This window comes from Ovis canadensis, chromosome 12 (assembly GCF_042477335.2).
Source record: "Ovis canadensis isolate MfBH-ARS-UI-01 breed Bighorn chromosome 12, ARS-UI_OviCan_v2, whole genome shotgun sequence".
In the NCBI taxonomy this organism is placed as follows: Eukaryota; Metazoa; Chordata; class Mammalia; order Artiodactyla; family Bovidae; genus Ovis; species Ovis canadensis.
The window spans coordinates 90,134,166-90,156,620 of NC_091256.1; the positions used below are offsets into that span (position 1 = coordinate 90,134,166).

Below are 22,455 nucleotides of genomic sequence, written 5' to 3' on the forward strand. Positions count from 1 at the left end.
AAAATTACGAGCACCCCTGGACCGTTGAAACCAATGGTCTAGAAGGGCTGCCTGCAGCCGCCGCCCCAGCAGGAGGGAGGAAGCTTGGAGGAGGGGAAGCTGAGCTCCAGGAGTGAGAGGCTGAAGGAGGATCAGAGGTGGTGTGGGGGGCGGGGGGCGGCGGTCCCTCCCTCCGCCCCCTCCTCAGCCCCCTGCCCCCGAGCCCTGCACAGCACTGAGCTCCCGTCCCCATGGTGAGCCTGTGAGGCAGGGCTCCTTCTCTCCGCTGTATCCTCCACCTACCGCCTTCAAAAGAGTGGGTCCACGTACCCCAATATGGAAGCTGAACCCGAGAGGCTTAACAGAGACGTTGACAGAGACACGAGGTCGGGGGACCTGCGGCGGGGGCAGAAGCCACGCGCCCACTCGCTAGGCTGTCCAGCGAGGCGGTGGTGTGGCCCAGTGGGACTGTTTTTGCTTCAGGACGGTCTCCTGCAGACAAGGTTTGCAAAGCTGTCTTGCTTTTCTGACCACACTGCTTCCATCTGCCAACAAGTCTGAGCCTTGTGAAAAGCTGCCCTTCCTCTGCGATCATCGTTGAAGCATGGACGTGGCCTCGTAGGTGTGCACAGCCGTGCTCCCTGGCCCCGGTGCGGGGCCTGGAGAGCGGCCGTGCCTGCTCCCTTAAGTGGGCAGACACAGAGGGCCAGGGCGAGGGGGCGTCCTGAGGGGTGGCACACTCGGGAGACTGTGACCCCACTGCTCACCTTGGGTGGAGACGACAGACACTAGGCTTTCTACCTGTCACTCTCACGCCCAGGAGGATGCGGAGGACACAAAGCCTAAACGCCAGCCTTTCCGTAACACACCGTCTAACTGACCCAGCTATGCAGATACCAACAGTTCTCAAAGCAACGAAGTGCCGATGGATCGGAGCAAAACTCCATCCTTCCTTCCGGAGTTTAAAATCATCAGCTGAGGGATCTGAATGCCTGGCCCCAGACAGGCCAGCCCTGGAGGCATGTTCAAGAGGGTGCCACCAAGAGGTGGAAGAGCTCGGCCCCGGAGGAGGGCCGCCACGCCTCAGCTTCCTTCAATCACCCAGACTCTAAGGCTGGTTTATGATGCAGCCTGCACGCTGAGGGCAGGGACAACGCCACTGTGTCCTGAGCACTGAACACGCGTCCAGAACACAGTGTGAGCTCAGGGAATGTGTGTGGAGCAGCTGGTACATGTTTAAATTTTTTAAATAAGTCAACTAAACCAGCAAAATAGCATTAACATAAAACTATACCTTGCAAAGCAGCATTCACGTAATTCATTATTTCAACAAGCGTGCATGCCTGCCAAGTCCCTTCGGTCGTGTCCTCCTCTTTGTGACCCCATGGACTGTAGACCTCTGTCCATGGATTCTCCAGGCAAGAATACTGGAGCGGGTTGCCGTTTCCTCCTCCAGGGGATCTTCCCGACCCAGGGATCAAGCCGTGTCTCACGTCTCCTGCATTGGCAAGAGGGCTCTTTACCACCAGCACCACCTGGGAAGCCCATTTTGCTAAGCAGCCCACATTAAATAAACGTTTGTTTACCCAGCCGAAAGGAAAACTGAGAGAGAAAACAGATATTTACATTTCTATCAAGGAGCGCTGATCAGTTTTTCCACTTTTTTGTCATTTACTTTTTCCTAACATTCATTGATTCAACAAGAATCCAGGTGCCAACAGGCACGCACACAGTGGATACAAAACAGAAGAATCCCCATCTGAGTCAGGCCATGAAGGTTTCTGCTTCTGACGATAGCTAGGAGCAATACTGATTGGAAAAAAAAAAAAAAAAGGACTTTTTCCCAGAGAGAAAAATTTTTATTTAGTATTCACTTTCTGATGTTGTTTTTTAATTTAGGAAAATTAAAAAGGTAAATAAATACAATATGGCTGTATAAACTTAATTATTGAAACTTTTTACATCATGTTAATTTTTTGTTTCAGGTACATGTCGCATTTATCAACCCACACAGTAACAGCGCACAGAACTTTCACTGACGGCACACAGTAAAAGTGATTCAAGGTGGTGTAACAAATCACTTCTGAGCATTGCTTCTGTCGTGCTTTCTGATAATGTCCATAAGATTGGCCCCCGTAACCAGATCGCTCTGCGTCTGTCTGTCTTTCTGCTGCTCCTTTCTTCTCTGGTCGTGAAGGTACGGGGAATTTAACAGCTGTGGGGGCAGAAGGGACCCTGTGGGTTTCACGCGTTTTGCAATGTCCCAGAAGAGTCTTTTTGAGTTGTTATTGATGAAAGTGATCGCTGTTCCATGTTGACCTAATCGCCCCACTCTTCCAATCTGAAATGAAATGCAAAGGACATTTTCAAAATGTTCACATGAAATCCTCACATCTCTGCAGAGAAACTGAAGACTAGTATTTAAAGAGGCTTCACTATGATGAATATTTGTCCAGATGGCATCTGCTGAGTGGGTCCTCTCAATATACCTGTGACATCAATTTAGGGGGCTGCCATTAGCACAGCCCCAATAGAAAATAAAAACAGTAAGAGTATGTCTGTGAAACTCGTGTTTCAGCTAAGCGTGTGTGTGTGTGAGCGTTTGTATATACACGGAGGAGGAAAGGGCACAAAGATGTCTCTTACTGCGGATGAGTTATGGGAAAAACTTCTCGAAAGCTACTACAACTAAGGGTGAAAGGACTACCTTCTTCATAGTATTTGGATGCCTGGAAGTCTGAGATTGAAGCAAATCCACTTTCGCATGAAGTTATTTCTCATTTTGACAGAATTAAATACACACAAATTTGTGGAGACCTATGATAAGGAACAAAACTGACATGTCTCCAAATATACTGAGAAACTCTCCAAACGGGAGAGAAAGACACAATCCTGGTCAATTTCTGCTCCTTAATTGAAAATGAAGTAAATTCAGATTATTTAGATGGATCGATTGTCCCTCCCACTAGGAATTTCTCTTACAGATACATCTGCAGGAGAGGCCCCGGCAGCTGAGCGCCTGGGCGTTTAACACACTGGAAACATCCGGTCATCTAGCAGGGAGGCATCTGTTAGATAAATGCAGGACACCCATGTAACGCATTCCCATGCAACCACAAAAATAGAACGAGCCAGATTCAGCAAGAAAAACCTGTAAGTGCTCAGAACAGTGCCTGGCCTTAGGCTAAGCACCCAGTACCTATCAACACTTAGTGAAGCCAGCTAGGATGAGCGCTGATAAGGCAAGACGTCCAAGATTTATCCACTAACAAAGGAAGGGTGCCTGGATGCAGACGTGGCGCGCGCACTTGAGGCTGCTCCGTCGCGCAGGCGCGTCCAGTTCTTTGCGACCCCATGGACTGCAGCCCACCAGGCCCCTCCGTCCATGGGCGTCTCCAGGCAAGACCACCGGAGCGGGTGGCCATGCCCTCCTCCAGGGGATCCTCCCGACCCAGGGATCGAACCCGCATCTCCTCCACTGGCAGCTGGATTCTCTGCCACTGAGCCACCGGGGAAGCCCCATGGAATGCGCCTCAGCCAGGAAAGAAAATGAAACAACGCCGTCTGTAACAACACGAACCCAGCTAGAAACGATCACACCAAGTGAGGAGCGTCAGACGAAGACCAACACCATGTGATGTCACTCATGTGTGGAACCTAAAAAAAAGGTACAAATGAATCCAAGTCCAGAACAGAAAGAGACTAACAGAAAAGGAGCATGTGGTTACTGAAGGGGAAGGGGAGTGGGATGAGGGATAAACGAGCAGACTGGGATTAACAGATACACGCTAATGCCCATAAAGCAGGAAACCAAGGACCCACTGTACAGCAGAGGGGCCGCCACTCAACACTGGGTAACAACCTACCAGGGAGAAGAGCCTGAAAACACACATGTGCACACACACACAGCACCACAGCTGCGCCCACACACACACACAGCATCACAACGCACACACGCACACACAGACACACACGTATCATAGCGGCACACACACATACACACACAGACACAGAGCATCATAGCGGCGCCCATACACACATACACACCCACACACACACCAGTATCATAGCAGCGCCCACACACACACACACACACACACACAGCATCACAGCGGCGCCCACACACACACACACACAGCATCACAGCGGTGTCCACACACACACACAGCATCACAGTGCACACGCGCACACACACACACCAGTATCATAGCGGCACCCATACACACACACACACACACACAGCACCATAGCAGCGCCCACACACACATACACACACAGAGCATCATAGCGGCGCCCACACACACACACAGACACACACGTATCATAGCGGCACACACACACACACACACACAGAGCATCATAGCGGCGCCCACACACACACACAGACACACACGTATCATAGTGGCGCACACACACACACACACACAGAGCATCATAGCGGCGCCCATACACACATACACACCCACACACACACCAGTATCATAGCAGCGCCCACACACACACACACAGCATCACAGCGGCGCCCACACACACACACACACACAGCATCACAGCGGCGCACACACACACACTAGTATCACAGCAGCGCCCACACACACACATACACACAGAGCATCACAGCAGCGCCCATACACACACACACACAGCATCACAGCAGCATCCACACACACACACACACACAGCATCACAGTGCACACGCGCACACACACACACCAGTATCATAGCAGCGCCTATACACACACACACACACACACAGCACCATAGCAGTGCCCACACACACACACACACACACACACAGAGCATTACAGTGGCGCCCACACACACACACACAGCATCACAGCGGCGCCCACACACACACACACAGCATCACAGCGGCGCACACACACACACTAGTATCATAGCAGCACCCACACACACACAGCATCACAGCAGCGCACACACACACACATACACACAGAGCATCACAGCAGCGCCCATACACACACACACACACAGCATCACAGCAGCATCCACACACACACACAGCATCACAGTGCACACGCGCACACACACATACCAGTATCATAGCAGCACCCATACACACACACACACACACAGCACCATAGCAGCGCCCACACACACATACACACACAGAGCATTACAGTGGCGCACACGCACACACACACACACACACACACACACAGAGCATCACAGCGGCGCCCACACACACACACACACACACACACACAGCATCACAGTGCACATGCGCACACACACACACACCAGTATCACAGCAGCGCCCATACACACACACACACACACACACACCAGTATCATAGTGGCACCCATACACACACACACACACACAGAGCATCACAGTGGCGTCCATACACACACACACAGCATCACAGCGCACATGCGCACACACACACCCCATCACAGCGGTGCCCATGGTAAACTGCCAGCCACGGGCTGACCTGGGCGAGGGAGAGCTGAGTACGTAGTTACATCCAGCACACTTCGTTTAAGAAGCTTCTTGAGTATTTTAACATTCCAGACAGATTTCCATCCAAAATTATCAAACTGAAAGTCTGGAAAGAAATGAGCTTCAGTGACTTGAACAGTCAGCCCTGTGGAATAACCAAGTCTCTGAGGCACAGGGAAACGAGGTGGTGTGGAGAAAACAGAGAGGGAGGGAGGGCAGGTGGCCAGACAATCGCGTCTTTGGGGAATAAAGCGGCGGCACAGTGAAGGCGCTATGGGCGTTTCAGTGGGTGAGCCCCACAAACGCGACACTCAGAGGCGGTTCTAAGGACGGCAGCCAAAGACCTCACTCCAGGAGGCTGCGAGTGACGCCGGAAGGAAGGAGGCAGCGGCCAGCGAGATAACACAGCGCCGAGAGAGGCTCTGTTCCTGCCCCTGCTAGGAAGAGGAGAGGCGCTTATCTCTCGAGCAGAGGGGGGGGACAGACCCTCGAGAGGAGAAGGTCTAGAGCAAATAGGGACATGGACAGGCGACGGGAGCCACGGTTCCTGGAACACAAACACTTCAACAGGTCAACTTTGTTTTGGCCAGATGCAGCAACTTAAAACCACCTTTTAAACGAAGCCCTCTTTTTCTCCCTATAAAGGCCATTTAACATGCTCACTGAAGAAACCAAAAAATACAAAGAAAATAAAACTAAACCAAACGCTGACCACCTAAATTTTTCTAACGAACACTTCAGGTTGTTTTTTCCAACTAACTTTTTAAAAGTTTAATTTGTTTGTTCCAGCGCTGCACAGGCTCTTCCCTCGGTGTGGCGAGCAGGGGCTGCTCTAGTTGCGACGGTTTCTCCTGCTGTGAACCGCGGGCTCTCGGGCGCCAGGCCTCAGAAGCCGCAGCACCCGGACCCTGGAGCACAGGCTCCACAGCTGTGGCGCGCGGGCTTGCTGCTCGAAGGCATGTGGGACCTCCCCACAGCAGGGAGCAAGCCCGGGCCTCTTGCATCGGCAGGCAGATTTGCAGCCAGTGAGCCACCAGGGGAGCCCCCAGCTCATTTCTAATGTGATCCAGGCATCCCAGAGTTCTTCCGAAAAACACACATTTAGTTTATATACATTTATTTATTTTTTTACCTTTTGGCCACACCGTAAAGCATGTGGGATCTTAGTTCCCCAAACCAGGCAGGGGTCAAACTGGAGTCCCCTGCAGTGGAAGCGTGGAGTCTTAATTACTAGACCACCAGGGAAGTCCTTAAATAGATATATTTTAAAAGCAAAAATACATGGAGTTTTATGTTCTGCTTTTTTCTAAAAAAGCCAACTCACGACTATATCGACAATGCCTTGCATAAGAAAATTCCCAAGGAGGGTCTTCCCTGGGGGTTTGGTGGTAAAGAATCTGCTGCCACTGCAGGAGACACGGGTTTGATCCCTGCTCCGAGGAGATTCTGTGCACCACGGCGCAGCTAAGCCCCTGCGCCCCAGCCACTGAGCCTGTCTGTGCTCCGAGCCTGGGCTCCGCAACGAGACAAGCCGCCGCAACAAGGAGCCTGCAGGCTGCCCCTGGGGAGCAGTCCCTGCTCCCCACAGCTAGAGAGGAGCCCCCACTCCCCGCAACTAGAGAGGAGCCCCCGCTCCCCGCAGCTAGACAGGAGCCCCCGCTCCCCGCAGCTAGACAGGAGCCCCCACTCACCGAAGCATGCAAGAAGCCCGAGCAGCAGCGAAGACCCAGCACAGCCAAAGATAAACACTTTCTTCAGAAAAGGAAATTCATGAGCAAAACGGTGGTGCTGAGTAAACCCTTTACCTGATGCACGTACTCGTCCATGCTGGAGGGCATGTCGAAGTTGACCACCAGCCTGACGCTGACCAAGTCCAGGCCTCTTCCCAGGACCCCTGTGCTCACCACAACGTCATAGTCTCCTTCGAGCAGCCCCTTTCCAAAACAGCAACAGAACTCATTATGCAGGGCTTATCTTGAGTGGGTTTCTGTCATTCAGATGGCCCTTTCTTTTCACAACACCTTCTTCAATACTGCGGCTGCACGACCTTTGCAGGAAGTAAAGGTCTTGCTATACCTAGGTAATGTAGGCAGCCTCCATTCCTTCCGACCCCCACCCCAAATTTTTTCTATTAACTGATTCAGGCAAACCTTTTCCAAAAGTGAACTACTCTCTGCCCCAGTCCAAAGTGACCTGATTTCACAAACGGCAGATTCTGAATGATTAATCTGTTTAGGAGACAATTCCGAGGGAACAGGTTTATTGCTCCCAAAACACAGAAGCCTTATCAAGAGGGACAATTCACCACTGCTTGCCTGAAGTTCTCAGAGTCATTAAAAAAAAAAGATCAGCTTTGAAAACAGCTAGAAAAAAATTCTGGTAAGTAAATAAAAATAAAAAACAGCTGATAATATGGTATCTCTTGAAAATGAGACAAAGCAGATTTACGGGCAAGAGAACAAGACAGAACGCTAGGCGTCACCTCCAGCGTGCTCTTCCTCTCCGTCTGAGTCTTATCTGAGTGCACAGAGGCGCTCTGCAGACCCGTGACTTTCTGCACGGCCTCGCTCAACAGATCTGCTCCCAGCTTGCAGTCCACAAAAACCAACACTGGAGGCTTGAAGAGTTTCTTATCCTATAACAGTAATAACACATATTGAAGATTATCCATATAATTTACAATGGGCTGCTTTTCTGAAAGCACTAGTATGAGCTAGTTATCCATAGGTTTATCAACACTGTCAGGGAGGGGAAAAGTACCTTCTGTTCAAATGAGTGCTTTCTTTTAAATATGCACAAACAGAAGCCAAACAGTGTATGTCCTTCGGATTTCTCCATCACCATGTTAATGTTACGAAAATAGTTTTACAACTTAAAGTGCAATTTAAAATTTCTAATACTGTTCCTAAGTCAGTACAAACCATATTTAACACTGCATCTTCTGGCAACGAGGCTAGTACATACCACTCCCCTAAGCTAGTTACTGTCAAAAAATTCTATTTCTCAAGGACAGAACAAGGACAGACAAAAAAGAACTTGTCTTTTTCTTTTTCACTCAGTGTGGCATGTGGACCCTCCTTCCCCAGGCAGGGCCCGAACTCAGGTCCCCCGCGTTGGGAGGGACGAGTCCTGAGCCCTGGACTGCCAGGGGAGCACTGCAATAACCTCGATCTTTAAATACTGTCCTAGAAAACAGAAAAGAAGACTAACCTTGTGTCTACACTGCATGTTCTCACAAAAACGTATCTGAACCCCACAGAATTCTGAGGGAGGCAGAGCAGTGTGTGATGCAATTCCCCAGCAGGTTCCCCCAGAGCCACGTTTGAACAGCACCGTCTCCAGAACCGTGACCGGTGCCTACGCTGTGCGCAACGCGGGGCTGGCCACGCTCCCACTCACGTTCAAGATTTCAAACAGTTTTTTCTTTTTGGCTGGCTCTTCCACCCATAGGATGATCTGGCGCACGCTTGGGCAGGGCCGGTTCCTCTCCCCGGCGGTGATCGCCACGGGGTCGTGCAGGAGCTGGCTGGCGAGCTGCTCCACGCTGGCCGGGATCGTGGCTGACGCCAGGATGGTCTGACAGTCGTGAGGCAGCTGCTCCAGAACGTCCAGCACTTGCTGCTGAAAGCCCATCTTTAACATGGTGTCAGCCTGGAATAAAACCACTGCACGTCAGTCTTACATGGAAACCCAGAGCGCCCTGGCAGAAAACAGACACCGTTAAGAACGTAAAACGTTAAATACTCTTTACATGGAAAAATACACCACATCAAAAGACACAGGATTAACTGGGGGAAACACACATTTATATCAAACTTGTATAACTATGTTTTCAGTGATATACAAAGATTTCTAAAATTTATTTATTTTTGGCTGTATCAGATTTTAATTGAGACCCTTGGGCTCTCTAGTTGAGACACGGGGGCTCAACTCCCTCAGCGGGTGGGATCTTATTTCCCTGACCAGGGATGGAAGCTGTGTCCCCTGCACTGGAAGGTGGGCTCCCAACCACTCCACCAGAGGAGTCCCTCCAAAGATTGTCATTACGGTATTATTAATAGTGGCCAAAAAAGGCACAGACTTTAGCTATGCATCAGTAGAGTACTGGTAAATAAATTATGGGAAATCCATACAATGCAATGCTATGCCACCATGAAAAATGACCAGAGAGCTCTTTATCAAATGACAATGAGTCGCTGCTAGAAGGAAAGAGGAAAATACAGACAGAACACTGCATAACGTGAGCCCGTCTGTAAACATCCTCGGGAAACTTACCTGCTAACTCTGGGGAAAGATTTATGAGCTGGGGTTGTGAAAGCGAAAGTCACTCAGTCGTCTCCGACTCTTTGTGGCCCCATGGAATACAGTTCATGGAATTCTCCAGGCCTGAATACTGGAATGGGTCGCCTTTCCCTTCTCCAGGGCATCTTCCCAACCCAGAGATCGAACCCAGGTCTCCCACATTGCAGGCGAATTCTTTACCAGCTGAGCCACAAGTAAAGCCCAAGAATACTGGAGTGGGTAGACTCTCCCTTCTCCAGCGGATCGTCCTGACCCAAGAATCGAACCGGGGTCTCCTGCATTACAGGTAGATTCTTTACCAACTGAGCTATCAGGGAAGCCCGAGCTGGGGTTAGGGGTACAATTTAATTCATTTTATAGCTTTTTTTTGCAAAATTTGACTTTTTTTTTTTTTTACCACGAACGTGTATTTATAATAAAATATGATTTTAAATAAATTAAACCATTTAATTTGGAGGCTTTCACTTCTGTATAAACCTTTGCACTGCTGGTTTTTCAATAACAATGAATGTACTGTTGAAAAAATAGAAAAAATGTTTAAGTTTTTAATCTTAAAATAACAAAAGATTAAAGCTATCTTGATTTTCAAATATAACCTCGGTGTCTATACTTCTTGAAAATAAGATATTTAATCCTTTTGGTGTCCATTAATGTGCTGTCAGTTAGACTGAAGCTTCATGACTTGTTTTAATCTCTCTCACTCTGTAACATTTAAAAAATCTGAAGTAATCATGATGGTCTGGGTTTGATCCTGGCTCTGCATCACCTCAAGCAAGTTAATTAACAGCTTCAAGCTTCAGTTTTTCCTCTTACGGGTGAAATTATACCGGTAACTCCCTCCCAGAAAAGTGACGCGAATCAATGAGTAAAAAGCATAAAGCGTGCATGTGCTCTCGGTCATGTCCGGCTCTCGTGACCCTACGGACTGCGTGCAGCCTGGCAGACTCCTCCGTCCATGGGATCTCCCAGGCAAGAATATGGAGTGGGCTGCCGTTTCCTGCTGCAGGGGATCTCCCGACCCAGGGATCGAGCTCAGGTCTCTTGCGTCTCCTGCACTGGCCGGCAAGATTCTTTACCCGCACCACCTGGGGAGCCCGTATAAAGTACCAGCATGGTCCTTCTCGGTGCTTCTATTAACTGTGAGACAGAGAGAAAATGCACCCGAAGGGCATGTGCGAACATTCCCCCGCTCCTCAGCAACCCTGCTGAGACCCACTCAGCTCAGCAGATGGCCTTGCTTCTGGTTCAGAAAAAACAAGACCACAAGAAACAGACTCCTTCCATTTCTCTTCTCGCTTAAGCTTCCGGGAGGGGCTGCCCAGCCCCCAGTCACCTTTCCTCCGTCTCCTCCCCTCCCCCAACTGTCCAGTCCAGGGCTCACCTCCCTGCCCTCACCAGCTCCTCTGGGCCATCAGTCACTCCCTGGGTCCCAAATTCATTAGTCTTCATCTGACTCTGTAAGATGCAATTAGTACCGTTACCTTTATTATTTTTTAATACTAACAAGTGCACTGCAGAAAATCTGGTAAACAAAGTATAAAAAAATAACTCACCCATCACCCCTGACCTGACACCCCACCACCTCCCTTACCTCCCGTCTCCTCCCCTCCCTACAGCCACCACTCTGCCTCAACAACCCCCAATGCCTGGGAACCAGCCTTCTTGCTTAAAGGCTATTCTCCATGTCGAGAATATGAGCCTGATTATAACACATGCAGGCTTAGAATCCTTTAAAGTTTCCCAATGTCTACAGAATAAAGTCTGAATTTCAAGGCCAGAAGGAAATGAAAAAGAACTAAAATCTCCATGGTTACACTTGGTTATTTCAATGGGAATATAGGTGTTTTTCCTATTTCCAACTTGTCTTTAATGCATTTAATACATGGATTACTCACAGAATACAGTTGCTTTTCAAACTGTAGAATGGCCCATGAATAGGACTTTTTCAAAGCCAAAAAACAGAATACAAAATATAGAAATAGGAAAATCATATGTTGCAAGGCTAAGCATTGTTTCATGAAAGTTCTGTTTCATCTACACACACACCCACACATACACAATATTCACGACCGGTTCCCACCTACGCTGCATTTTTTGGAAACCATTATCAACCAGAACTTGGGAAAATCTTATTCTTTCCACACCTCAGTTTCCACTTATGCGTCTATCTCCTACATACCCTGAAGGGGTGTTAACGGAGTAAAAAGTGTGGGAAAACGTACTTTTAAAAGCTCTTAGAATTAAAAGCACTACCTAAATTTAAGGTGCTCTGAATACCAGAACTGCTCACGGTGAACACACGGCCACTCTAAAAGTGGCAGAGCCCCGGGGAGACAGAGCTCGGGTCCAGAGTAAGTTGGGGCGCAGACCGAGGAAGAGGCAGGCGTGGGCGTCCCCGAATTTAGACCAAACCTGGCCTTGTCTTCTGGGAGCCGTCCTTGGTGTCACCTGCGTGGACGCCCTCGCTCCCAGACAATCTGACTTCAGTCCTGAGGGTGCCGGGCGAAACGCTCACCCACCCACTCAGCGAGCCTTAACTCGTTGCCAAGGGTGGCTGACCGTCCCTGTGCGCTGGGCACTCCCTAGACGCCAGGCACGTCTCAGGGGAGGACTCTAGTGAGACGAGCACTGGTAGGCCCTGTTTCATAGACGTAAACCCTGAGGTGCGTGACGTAGGGCCCCACTGTGCTGAGGAGCTAGGGCGTGGACCAGGGACACAGGCTCCAAACCCACATCTGCTGTGCTAATTACTGGGGCCACGGAGGCAGGCAGGCTGCTGTCATGGGTCAGCACCCAGCACCCCACACTTTCTGATCATGCTGGGGAACCCCAGGGCTCTGCCCCATCACTGCCAGGGGACAAGCAGGCAGGCAGGCGGCCCTGCCCCTCTGGCGGGCACGTGGTTTTGTGTTCTCATGCTTGTCCACACGGTGGAATAACATCAAATAACAACACATTTAACTTACGTAGAAAAAATTCAAAAAGCTCCTCCTCCTAAGCATCGTTAGCTACTTCCAAAATTCCTGCCAATCGAGACTTGCACCAATGTTTCCTTTTTTGTAGATGAATGACAGCATGTTTAAAAACTTATCACTGAGATATAGTATACCTCATCAGTTTATGAGCAAGCCCAATTAAGAAAAGACAGCTGTGGTTTAATTTCAGTTTAGCTGCAGTCTATGCAAGAACTGCAGCAGTTGGTGATGGACAGGGAGGCCTGGCGTGCTGCAGTCCACGGGGTCGAAAAGAGTCAGACACGACTGTGACTGAACCGAACCGATACGAGAACTAGCTTAAGAACCACTACCGCCAATAAAAAAAAAAAAATCCCTCAATTGTTTTCCTTTGGGGGAGAAATTGGTTGAATACACAATGCAATTACATAACTATGATGTGCTTTTCATAACTTCTATAAAATTACGTTTTTAAACACCACCACTTACTTCATCCACTACTACAATTTTTATACTGCCGAGTTCTACAGATCTCTGCTTTATTATATCCAGAAGTCGCCCAGGAGTTGCTATGATAACCTGAATAAAAGAAAAAAGGCAAATTAAGAGAGTTGGACGGCATCCGTTTATTCACTTACTGCCTCATTCTACACTCACTGAGTGGCCGAGGCATGCCAGACCCTGTGCAAGTCCTCAGAACGCAACAATGAGTGAATCAGACTTCGCCTCGGCTCTCATCAAAGCCACAACACAAAGGGAGAGACAGAACACACACGTGCTCACATGATCAGGACAGGCTGCAAGCGGAGGGACGGACCGGCCCCTGCTCAGACACAAGCTGACACCCACGGGAGCAGCGGGCATGAGCACGCCGGGACGGCCAGTGGGAGGGGAGGGCACCGTGGCGGTGAGGCTGGGGGGCAGGGAGGCGACGGCAGAGGGGAGAACGTGTGGCTGAGGCCAAGGTGCGGCAGGGGCCAGGCTGGGCGGGGCCTCAGGCACGCCGAGCCCTACCCGGCTCCGTGAACAGGGCACCCTCCCTGCCCTCTCTGGGCCTGCCACTCCACTTTCATATTACGAGGCTGGGGACCACATGGCGAGGCTGGGGACCACATCGCGAGGCTGGGGATCACATCGCGAGGCTGGGGACAGTGAATTCTAAGGTCGCTCAAGGCTCTTGCTGCTGCTGCTAAGGTGCTTCAGTTGTGTCTGACTCTGTGCGACCCCAGAGACGGCAGCCCACCAGGCTCCCCCATCCCTGGGATTCTCCAGGCAAGAACACTGGAGTGGGCTGCCATTTCCTTCTCCAATGCATGAAAGTGAAAAGTGAAAGAGGGAAGTTGCTCAGTCGTGTCCGACAGCGACCCCATGGACGACAGCGACCCCATGGACTGCAGCCCACCAGGCTCCCCCGTCCCTGGGATTCTCCAGGCAAGAGTACTGGAGTGGAGTGCCATTGTCTTCTCCATCAAGGCTCTTAGCAATTTAGTATTATATTAGCTGAAGTTGTGGTCCATGTAGGGGTTTTCCGGAATTCCCCAATGGTCCAGTGGCTAAGACTCCGTGCTCCCAAGTGCCGGGAACCCAAGTTCAATCCGTCGTCAGGAAGCCAGACCCCACATGGTGACCTAAGGGTCCACATGCTGCAACTCAAGAGCCATATGTCACAGCTAACGCCCAGCAGAGCCAAATAAATAAATAAAAGCTAAACATAAATATTAAAGAAAGCAGGGGCTCTTCAGTCAAACTTCAGCAGGAGTGGTGGGCCTTTAATAACGGCCTGAGTCTGTCCTCCCATCCATCCTAAGATGCAAACACAAGCAGCCACTGTGAGGATTAAACGAGGGCCGGGGTGACCCTGGTGGAGTTGCAAATAACCTCACACACTCGGCTGTACCCACTTTTCTGCTCCACACCACCCAGTGCTAATCCTGCTGTGCGTGATAAAAGGCCTGTAACCCCAGCGCACAGGGCTTGGCTTGGCTTGTGTGTCCTTTACATGCCCACAAACAATAAGTCGATTTTAATTATGTTGACATGACTTCACTCCTTTTCTTCCATTTTCCCCTCTGATGATTTGGGAGTTATGAACTTTTTTTTCATTCTTCGAGTGCTTCCCCTAGCATGCCAGGACATCTATCAGTTCAGTTCAGTTCAGTCGCTCAGTCGTGTCCAACTCTTTGCGACCCCATGAATCGCAGCACACCAGGCTTCCTTGTCCATCACCAACTCCCGGAGTTCACTCAAACTCACGTCCATCGAGTCAGTAATGCCATCCAGCCATCTCATCCTCTATTGCGCCCTTCTCCTCCTGCCCCCAATCCCTCCGAGCATCAGTCTTTTCTAATGAGTCAGCTCCTCGCATAAGGCGACCAAAGTAGTGGAGTTTCAGCTTCAGCATCTTCCTTCCAAAGAAATCCCAGGGCTGATCTCCTTGCAGTCCAAGGGACTCTCAAGAGTCTTCTCCAACACCACAGTTCAAAAGCATTAATTCTTTGGCGCTCAACTTTCTTTACAGTCCAAGTCTCACATCCATACATGACCACTGGAAAAACCACAGCCTTGACTAGACGGACCTTAGTCGGCAAAGTAATGTCTCTGCTTTTGAATATGTTATCTAGGTTGGTCCTAACTTTCCTTCCAAGGAGAAAGCGTCTTAACTTAACATAAAGTTAACGGACACTCCCAGCTTGTTCTCGAAGCATGGCGGGCGGTGCGTTGCCGCGATCCCATCTCGCCTGCACCACGCGCTGCTGCTGGACAGTGCCCACCCTGTGTTCCAAATACCATGCTTGCTCCTAGTCACTGGCCACCAGCCTGTGTGTGTCTGCTCTGCCCACACGCCCACTGCCGCCTATGCACCAGCTTCCTTCTGCCCCCGCCTCTCTGGAATCTTCTTTATCTGCAGGATGGCTTCCTCTGTAAGTTCCTGCAGACGGCCCACTGGCAATCCCCTCCCAGTTTTGTTTATCTGAGTGGGTCTTCGCCTTGTCCTTACTCTTGAAAGAGCTTTGCTGAGCAGACAGACAGTTGTTCCTTTTCCTTCCAGAGCATGCATGTCCACGAGGCCTGACACGGTGTGGGCAGGGAGGAGGAGGCTGGATGGAGCGGGTGGTGAGGCTGTGCAGGGCCCAGGGAGGAAGGCATTGCTGACAGGGGGCACGGGGGACATGCAGGGGGGCCAGGCAGGCACTGCTGATAGGGGGACATGCAGGGGGGCCAGGCAGAGGAACAACACGTGATGGATAAGGGTAGGTTTCTCATGGTCAGAGCGATAAACATGGAAACACAGAGCATAAAAGGAGCCTGGTGATGGACAAGAACTGGAACTATCAGCAGGGACTCATGGTCTCGAGGCTCCCGAGCAATGACGGCTCAAGAGCAAGGAGCCCAAGGACAGCCCAGGTCTCAGCTTCCGAACGCCGCTCTCTACACAAAGCAGCCGGGGATCCGTGGAGAGTTCCAGGCAGAGGCAAAGAAAGGATGAGCTCAGTACATGCCATGTTTTTCAGGCAGAAAAGCAAGAAAGGACTCAAACAAGGACAGGGATATGAGCAAAGGACACAGAAGCCGACTTAAGGTGCCTCCGTGAGCCACCCAAATAATAATCCCATCAATAAAAAGGAACCATCAGTCCATGTAAAAGAATAAATAAGTGGGGAGTCTGGTGAAGCTCAAAAAATTTACCAACTGAGATTACTCCTCCTAAAACACTTATTCAACATGAAAGGTACAAACTTTACTGTGACTTGACAGATGAAAGCATCAGTGAAAAGGACAAATTGAAGCTGTGTGCCACGTAAAAGGATGTAATGAGAAGAACACAGCACCTCTCCCGTGATGTTCCTATCAAAGACACAAAACACCAATCTCATCAGCTGAGGGCTGTTCTTCAAAGGCCTTGTAATCCTTAAAAATGTCAAGATCAGAAGGAAAAAAGAGCGATCGGTTCCAAACCGAAGATGCTGAGAGAGGCACAACGCTGCAGGCAACGAATGACTGAACCGGATGAAAGAAGCCGACGGACGGCCACCGAAACCTGGGGTCTTCAGGCGCACAGCAACGTTCACGCCTGGTGCATTCCAGCCAGGAGGCGGGATCTCCCGAGTCTGTCACCGGACAGAGACTATGAAGGATGACGTCCTTGTTCGTAGGAATCACTCTCTGATGTGTACCAGCCACGATCCTGAGATGAAGCCCATCGTTCAGAGATGCATCTTCGCAACTGGGAGAGAGGGGATACACCCACCCACCTCCAAGAGCAAGTTCAGGGACTGAAGGAGATAAAAGGATGTGAGGCCATCGGACAGCGGTCAACTGTGCTCCCGCCCTTTGTCACACACAGCCCAACCTGAAAATTAAGGCTCCCGGAACAGGAGTTTCAAGGCTACCTAAAGCCACACGCTAAAGCTCCTCCTGGGGAGAAAAGCCTTGATTCCTGCACTGTCTTTGTCCTCCACAAAGGCGCCCTGACCGCCCACCTGAATGCGCTGGCGCAGGCGGTGCCGCTGGGGGGGCACGGGCAGGCCCCCCACCAGGAGCGCGGTCCTCAGGCAGGGCAGGCCACTCATCAGCTCCTTGGCCTGCCGCTCGATCTGGATGGCCAGCTCCCGTGTGGGTGTGAGGACCAGCCCCGACGGCGATTTGCTCTGCAAAGATGGAAACACACCCGCGATCAGCTGCCGCTGCTGCGACTCCAGTGTGCGAGGCAACCCCAGGAGCACCTCCCCTCGGAAAGAGATCCCACCAGCCCAACCGCCTCCTGCTCCCTGCAGAGTGCTCCTCCAAAACCCTCAGAAACTACACCCATCTCGCACGGAACATGGGCGCACAGAGAGACATCAAAACAGGAACCAGGGAGAGGCGCCTGCAATAACCACAGCGGCAACGTGGACGCTTGGCTCCTCGTCAGCTGGACTGTGTGATCTCGGACCATCCTCCTCCAAGGAAGAGAGGCCTGCTGGTCTCCACGAAGAGCTGGGTCAGGCCCGGCATCATCTCCCGGTTTCCCCTTAGTGCCTTGTAGATTCACTTCTTTGTCTAAAAAGCCTTATAGTGTACAAATATTCTATTGGGTTGGCCAAAAAATTCATCTGTTTTCCCATGTTACAGAAAAACTCAAACATTTTGGCCAACCCAAAGTTATGGGTTGATTTTCATCTGTATCTTGACCATCTAGTCCTTCTTTTTATTTTTTTTCTCACATTATCTTCTACTTCAGTTTAGTTTTCTGAAATTCCCTTTCTCTTGTCTTCCTTCACCTGTTATTCTCACCCCCTTCCCTCCTGCCATACTTCAAACCTCATAAACTCACCAGTACTTGGTGAATAATCACTCAGAATGCCTTTTAGTCTCATTATGTACGGGAATGCTCATAAACGAGCAAAAAAGGCAAGGTGGTATCATTTTTAAGGTGAAACAGAGATCACCCTTAGTGATATATGCTGAAACTCCACAATAGTCTTCTGAGTTTGGTATCAGGTATTTCAAGACACAAACTCAAAGGACGCTAGACTGACACCAAAATCACAGCTCATCTGGCCAGCAGGACTTTGCCCCCAAAGCCAAAGCATGCAAGTTCCTTAAATAGAAAATTCGTTAAAAAGAAACCATTTTGGAAGTGATTTCTTTTTTTCAGACCTTCAGTGAAGACACTGGTTCAACATAATACAATTGAGTCCCAGTTACTAGCGGTCTAGGCATTCAGTTCCAGGCCAGCTCTCTAACAAGCTTGAGGCTGCCGCTGGATAAACCTCTCACCTGTCTGAGCTCACACAGGTGAGCTCTAACTCACCTGAGACAGAGCTCGCACAATGACCGGAAGCAGGAAGGCGGCCGTTTTCCCGGAGCCGGTGTCGGCGCTGGCCAGCACGTCCCTACCCAGAAGGCCCACCGGAATCATCTGCATCTGGATGGGAGTGGGCACCTCGTAACCCGAGGCCTTCAGGTTGCGGTTTAGGGCCTCGGGGAAGCCGCAGTGCTCAAAGTCAACGATGGGCCTGGGGACGCCTCGGCCTCGGACCGTGATCCCCAGCTGCCGCCTGAGGGTCTCAATCTGGTCCTCCCGAAGGTGCGCGACGAAGGCGTGCTCGGTGTAGACGTAGGGGGCAGGGCCCGGCGCCGCCGGCTCGGAGCCCGCTTTCTGGGGACGGCTCGGCTGGGACGCCGCTTCCGCGCCCCTCACCTGCAGCAGGTGCTTCGCTTTACACTCTAGGCTGCACACGTCTTCGTCCGTCTCGTCGCACACGTACTCGCCGTACCGCCCGCACACCACGCATACCGGCTCCCCGGGCTCGGCCTGCCGCTGGGTTTTGGAGAAGGACTTCACCGGCTCTTCGGGGAGATCGCCAGCCTGTGTCCCTGGCTCGGAGTCGGGCAGAGTCCCTTCGGACACTGGGCCAGTAGGCCCAGGGATAGGGCGCGGTTGGGCCCCCTGGTGGGCCGCTGCGTCAGCCCCTTTGGTACCCGAGGCATCGGCGAGACCATCCCCACTTGCATCCAGCCCCCGGTCTTCTGCCTCGGGTTTCACTTTCTTGGCTACATAACTTCCACTGTCATCGTTAGCGTTCCGCTTGATTTTCAGGGATCTTGGAACGAACATCCTTCAATACTCTGCGGAAGAAATTATACCCTGATTTATTTTACTCTCATTAAAGTCACGGATAAAGTGCCCTAAAGTCATCACGTCCCTGAGCTATGCCTCCAAAGAACAGAGAAGACAGTGCTGACCTCAGGCTTCCCCTCCCACCCTCCAAGTCCCCCTGGTGAAGACAGTCCTGGCCCCACGCTGCACACGGATTCGCACCACTGACCCCTGTCTGTGGGCTGCCTTGCACTCTGACATAAGCAGACATCACAGAAATTCTGGAGTAGACCTTTGTTACACGCCCACACAGAAAATACAAGAGGGCTACTTCGCAACTGGAGTCTTTACAAAAGCGCAAGCACCAACAGTAACACGTGCCCACAGGTTACTAGGTCCCAGCGTCGTCCCAAGGGCACACGCATGTTCTGCTGTGACCTGTGCCACAAGTTCAGGTCTCACCGGGGACTCAGCACCTGGGGGGCCAAGGGACTCTGAGAACACACCTTCTCGGTGCGTGCAAGCTCCCAACTACAGCTCTTCCCATTTACAACAGAAACTGGGTTTTGCAAAATGACAGCAATTGGGAACAGGCATTTAACCTAATTTGGGGGCTGCAAATTTGCTGAGAAACATTTTCCCGCAAAAAAATTCTTAGGATACATTGCCAGGTTCCATTTTCCCGGAAAAATTCCAACAGAAAAGAAAGTGAGGGCCTAGTCACAACCTCAAGTCTCCGAAAAGGTCGAGGGGGCGGGTGAAGAAGGCGCGGGTGCACGCGAGCGGGGAGAGCTCGGAACTGCCGTCCCGCAAGCGGAACCGAGGCGGCGCGAGCGCGGCCGCCAATCCGCGACCCTCCTCCCCACACCGACGGCGCCGCTCCGCTCCTCGGACGTCGGCCCCCCCCGGCGGCCACGCACGCAGAGGCGCGTGACGTCACGGCGCCGCCCGCACGCGGGGTGGGGGCGGGGACGGCGGCGCAGGGGAGGCGACCGCGCAAGGCCCAGCCCGCCGCCGCGGCCCGGAGCCCGCGGCCCGCACGAGAGGAGCAGGACGGGAGGCAGGCCGAAGCCGCGGGGCCGGAGCCACGCTCACCCGCGCGGACTGCGGCCGTGTCAGCTCCCGCTCGGGGCGGCTGCCCTTGAGGCACTGGGCCGGGCTTCCGGCCGACGAGCCCACAGCGTGCGGCCACCCTGCTGCGTGGGGACGGCGTGGAGGGCGGGATCCACGCCTCCGGGTTTTGGGAGGTGCCGCGGCGCGCGGGGGGCGGGGCCAGCGCGGGGGCGGGGCCCGACTGGGAGCGGCGGGGGCGGGGCCCGACTGGGAGCGGCCGGGGAGGGGCGGGGCCGGGCGGCTTCCGGGCCGGCGGTAAGTCGCTGAGCCGCGCTGGAACGGGCAGGTTCCGGGGAGAGGGGCAGGCGCGGGCATCGTGGAAGAACTCGCGTCATCGGGTGGGCGGGGCGGAAGGGAAAGAGTCCGGGCGCCAGGAGTGGGGCGGGGGCGGGGGCGGGGGCGGGGAGCCCGCACCCTGGGAGGCGGGGCGGGGGGGGTGCCGGGGAGGGCGGCGCCGGGCGGGCCCAGAGCTGCGATGTGCTTCCAGCCGGCGAATAACGGGAATTAACGGAGCAGCTTTAGTCTGCGTGTGGGTACCCAGGGTCTTTCCACACACGCCCCCGCCCCCGACGCCAAGGACAGGCGCGCGGTTCGGTGCTGGGTTGGTCCCCGGGGGTCGCACTTCTCTGCAGCTGGTCCCCGAGCCGCTGGCAGTAAATTAAGGGCAAAGGTAGGGGGCAGGAAGGAGGGCGCAGAACTCCAGGACTTGAGCTCTTGCAGGCTGATACCAGATGCAGTGAAATCACACTAAGTCGGAAAGCACACCAACGAAACAGAAGTCCGTTACTCCGTGAGGTTTTCCATACTGAGTACATAAGCCTGCCCCTCCCGAATCCTACCCCTGCTTCTTCGCTTGACCACCCCTGTCCTGAACTTGGTCTCTCTTCGCCATTCTTAGTCGTTTTATCATGGTTGGAGGCATTCCCAAACGCTCTGTTTTCATTTTTCTCTTTTAGAGCTTAATAAAGATAACATGTAGCCTTGTGGGATTTACTGTTATCATGGAACGTTTCTCTGATTCTTCCAAGTTGTCAAGGGTAAGGAAGCAGATCATTTATTTTCGCTGCTGTAATGATTCTGTGAAGTAGTTTATGTCCTGTCTACCCATTTTTCTGTGGACACTTCACTTGTCTTCACTGCTTTGTTACTGGAGGCCGACTGACCGTGAAGCTAATGGAATCTGCGTGTAAGGCCCCTCACTCCCATGGGTCTCTTCTGTAGTCCTGAAAGGGAAGCGTCGGTCGCCATGGTCGTGTTCAGTAGCTAAGTCTGTCTGACTCTTTGGGACCCCATGGACTGTATAGCACGCTAGGCTTTCCTGCCCTTCACTGTCTCCCAGAGTTTGCTCAACCTCATGTCCATGGAGTTGGTGATGCCCTCCAACCACCTCATCCTCTGTCACTCCCTTCTCCTGCCCTCAGTCTTTCCCAGCATCAAGGTCTTTCCCAAAGAGTTGACTCTTCACATCAGCTTCAGCATCAGCGTTAGTCCTTCCATTGAACATTCAGGGTTGATTGCCTTTAGGACTGAGATGGTTTGATCTCCTTACTGTCCAAGGGGCTCTCAAGAGTCTTCTCCAACACCATGGTTCAAAAGCATCAATTTTTTGGTGCTCAGCTTTTCTTATGGTCCAATTCTCACATCCATACACGACTACTGGAAAAACCATAACTTTGACTAGATGGATCTTGGTTGGCAAACTGATGTCTCTGCTTTTTACTATACTGTCTAGTTTATCATAGCTATTCTTCCAAGAAGCAAGTGTCTTTTAATTTTGTGGCTGCAGTCACCATCCGCATTGATTTTGGAGCTCAAGGAAATGCAGTTTGACACTGTTTGCCACATTTTCCCCGTCTATTTCCCATGAAGTGATGGGACCGGATGCCATGATCTTAGTTTTTGAATGTTGAGTTTTAAGCCAGCTTTTTCACTCTCCTCTTTCACCTTCAAGAGGCTCTTTAGTTCCTCTTCATTTTCTGCCATTAAAGTGATATTACCTGTATATCTGAGGTTGGTGTTTCTCCCGGCAATCTTGATTCCAGCTTGTGATTCATCCCTGC

At 51.7% G+C, this 22,455-nt stretch overlaps 1 protein-coding gene across 4 annotated transcripts; it reads right to left on the bottom strand.

The window, feature by feature from the left end:
- Nucleotides 1–1,816: 1,816 nt before the first annotated feature.
- DDX59 (DEAD-box helicase 59) lies at nucleotides 1,817–20,543 on the bottom strand. Of its 4 annotated transcripts, none has more exons than XM_069544358.1 (8): nucleotides 20,378–20,543; nucleotides 18,494–19,311; nucleotides 17,181–17,348; nucleotides 13,189–13,278; nucleotides 8,843–9,094; nucleotides 7,926–8,078; nucleotides 7,249–7,377; nucleotides 1,817–2,320 (listed from the first exon to the last, which is right to left on the bottom strand). In XM_069544358.1, exons 2-8 carry the CDS (start codon nucleotides 19,298–19,300, stop codon nucleotides 2,057–2,059), a joined length of 1,863 nt encoding a protein of 620 aa, XP_069400459.1. In that variant the 5' UTR covers nucleotides 19,301–19,311; nucleotides 20,378–20,543; the 3' UTR covers nucleotides 1,817–2,056. The 4 variants fall into 4 exon arrangements, with proteins under 4 accessions (XP_069400459.1, XP_069400458.1, XP_069400461.1 ...); XM_069544357.1 differs by having other exon boundaries at nucleotides 20,010–20,522; XM_069544360.1 differs by lacking the exon at nucleotides 13,189–13,278 and having other exon boundaries at nucleotides 20,378–20,539.
- Nucleotides 20,544–22,455: the final 1,912 nt, after the last annotated feature.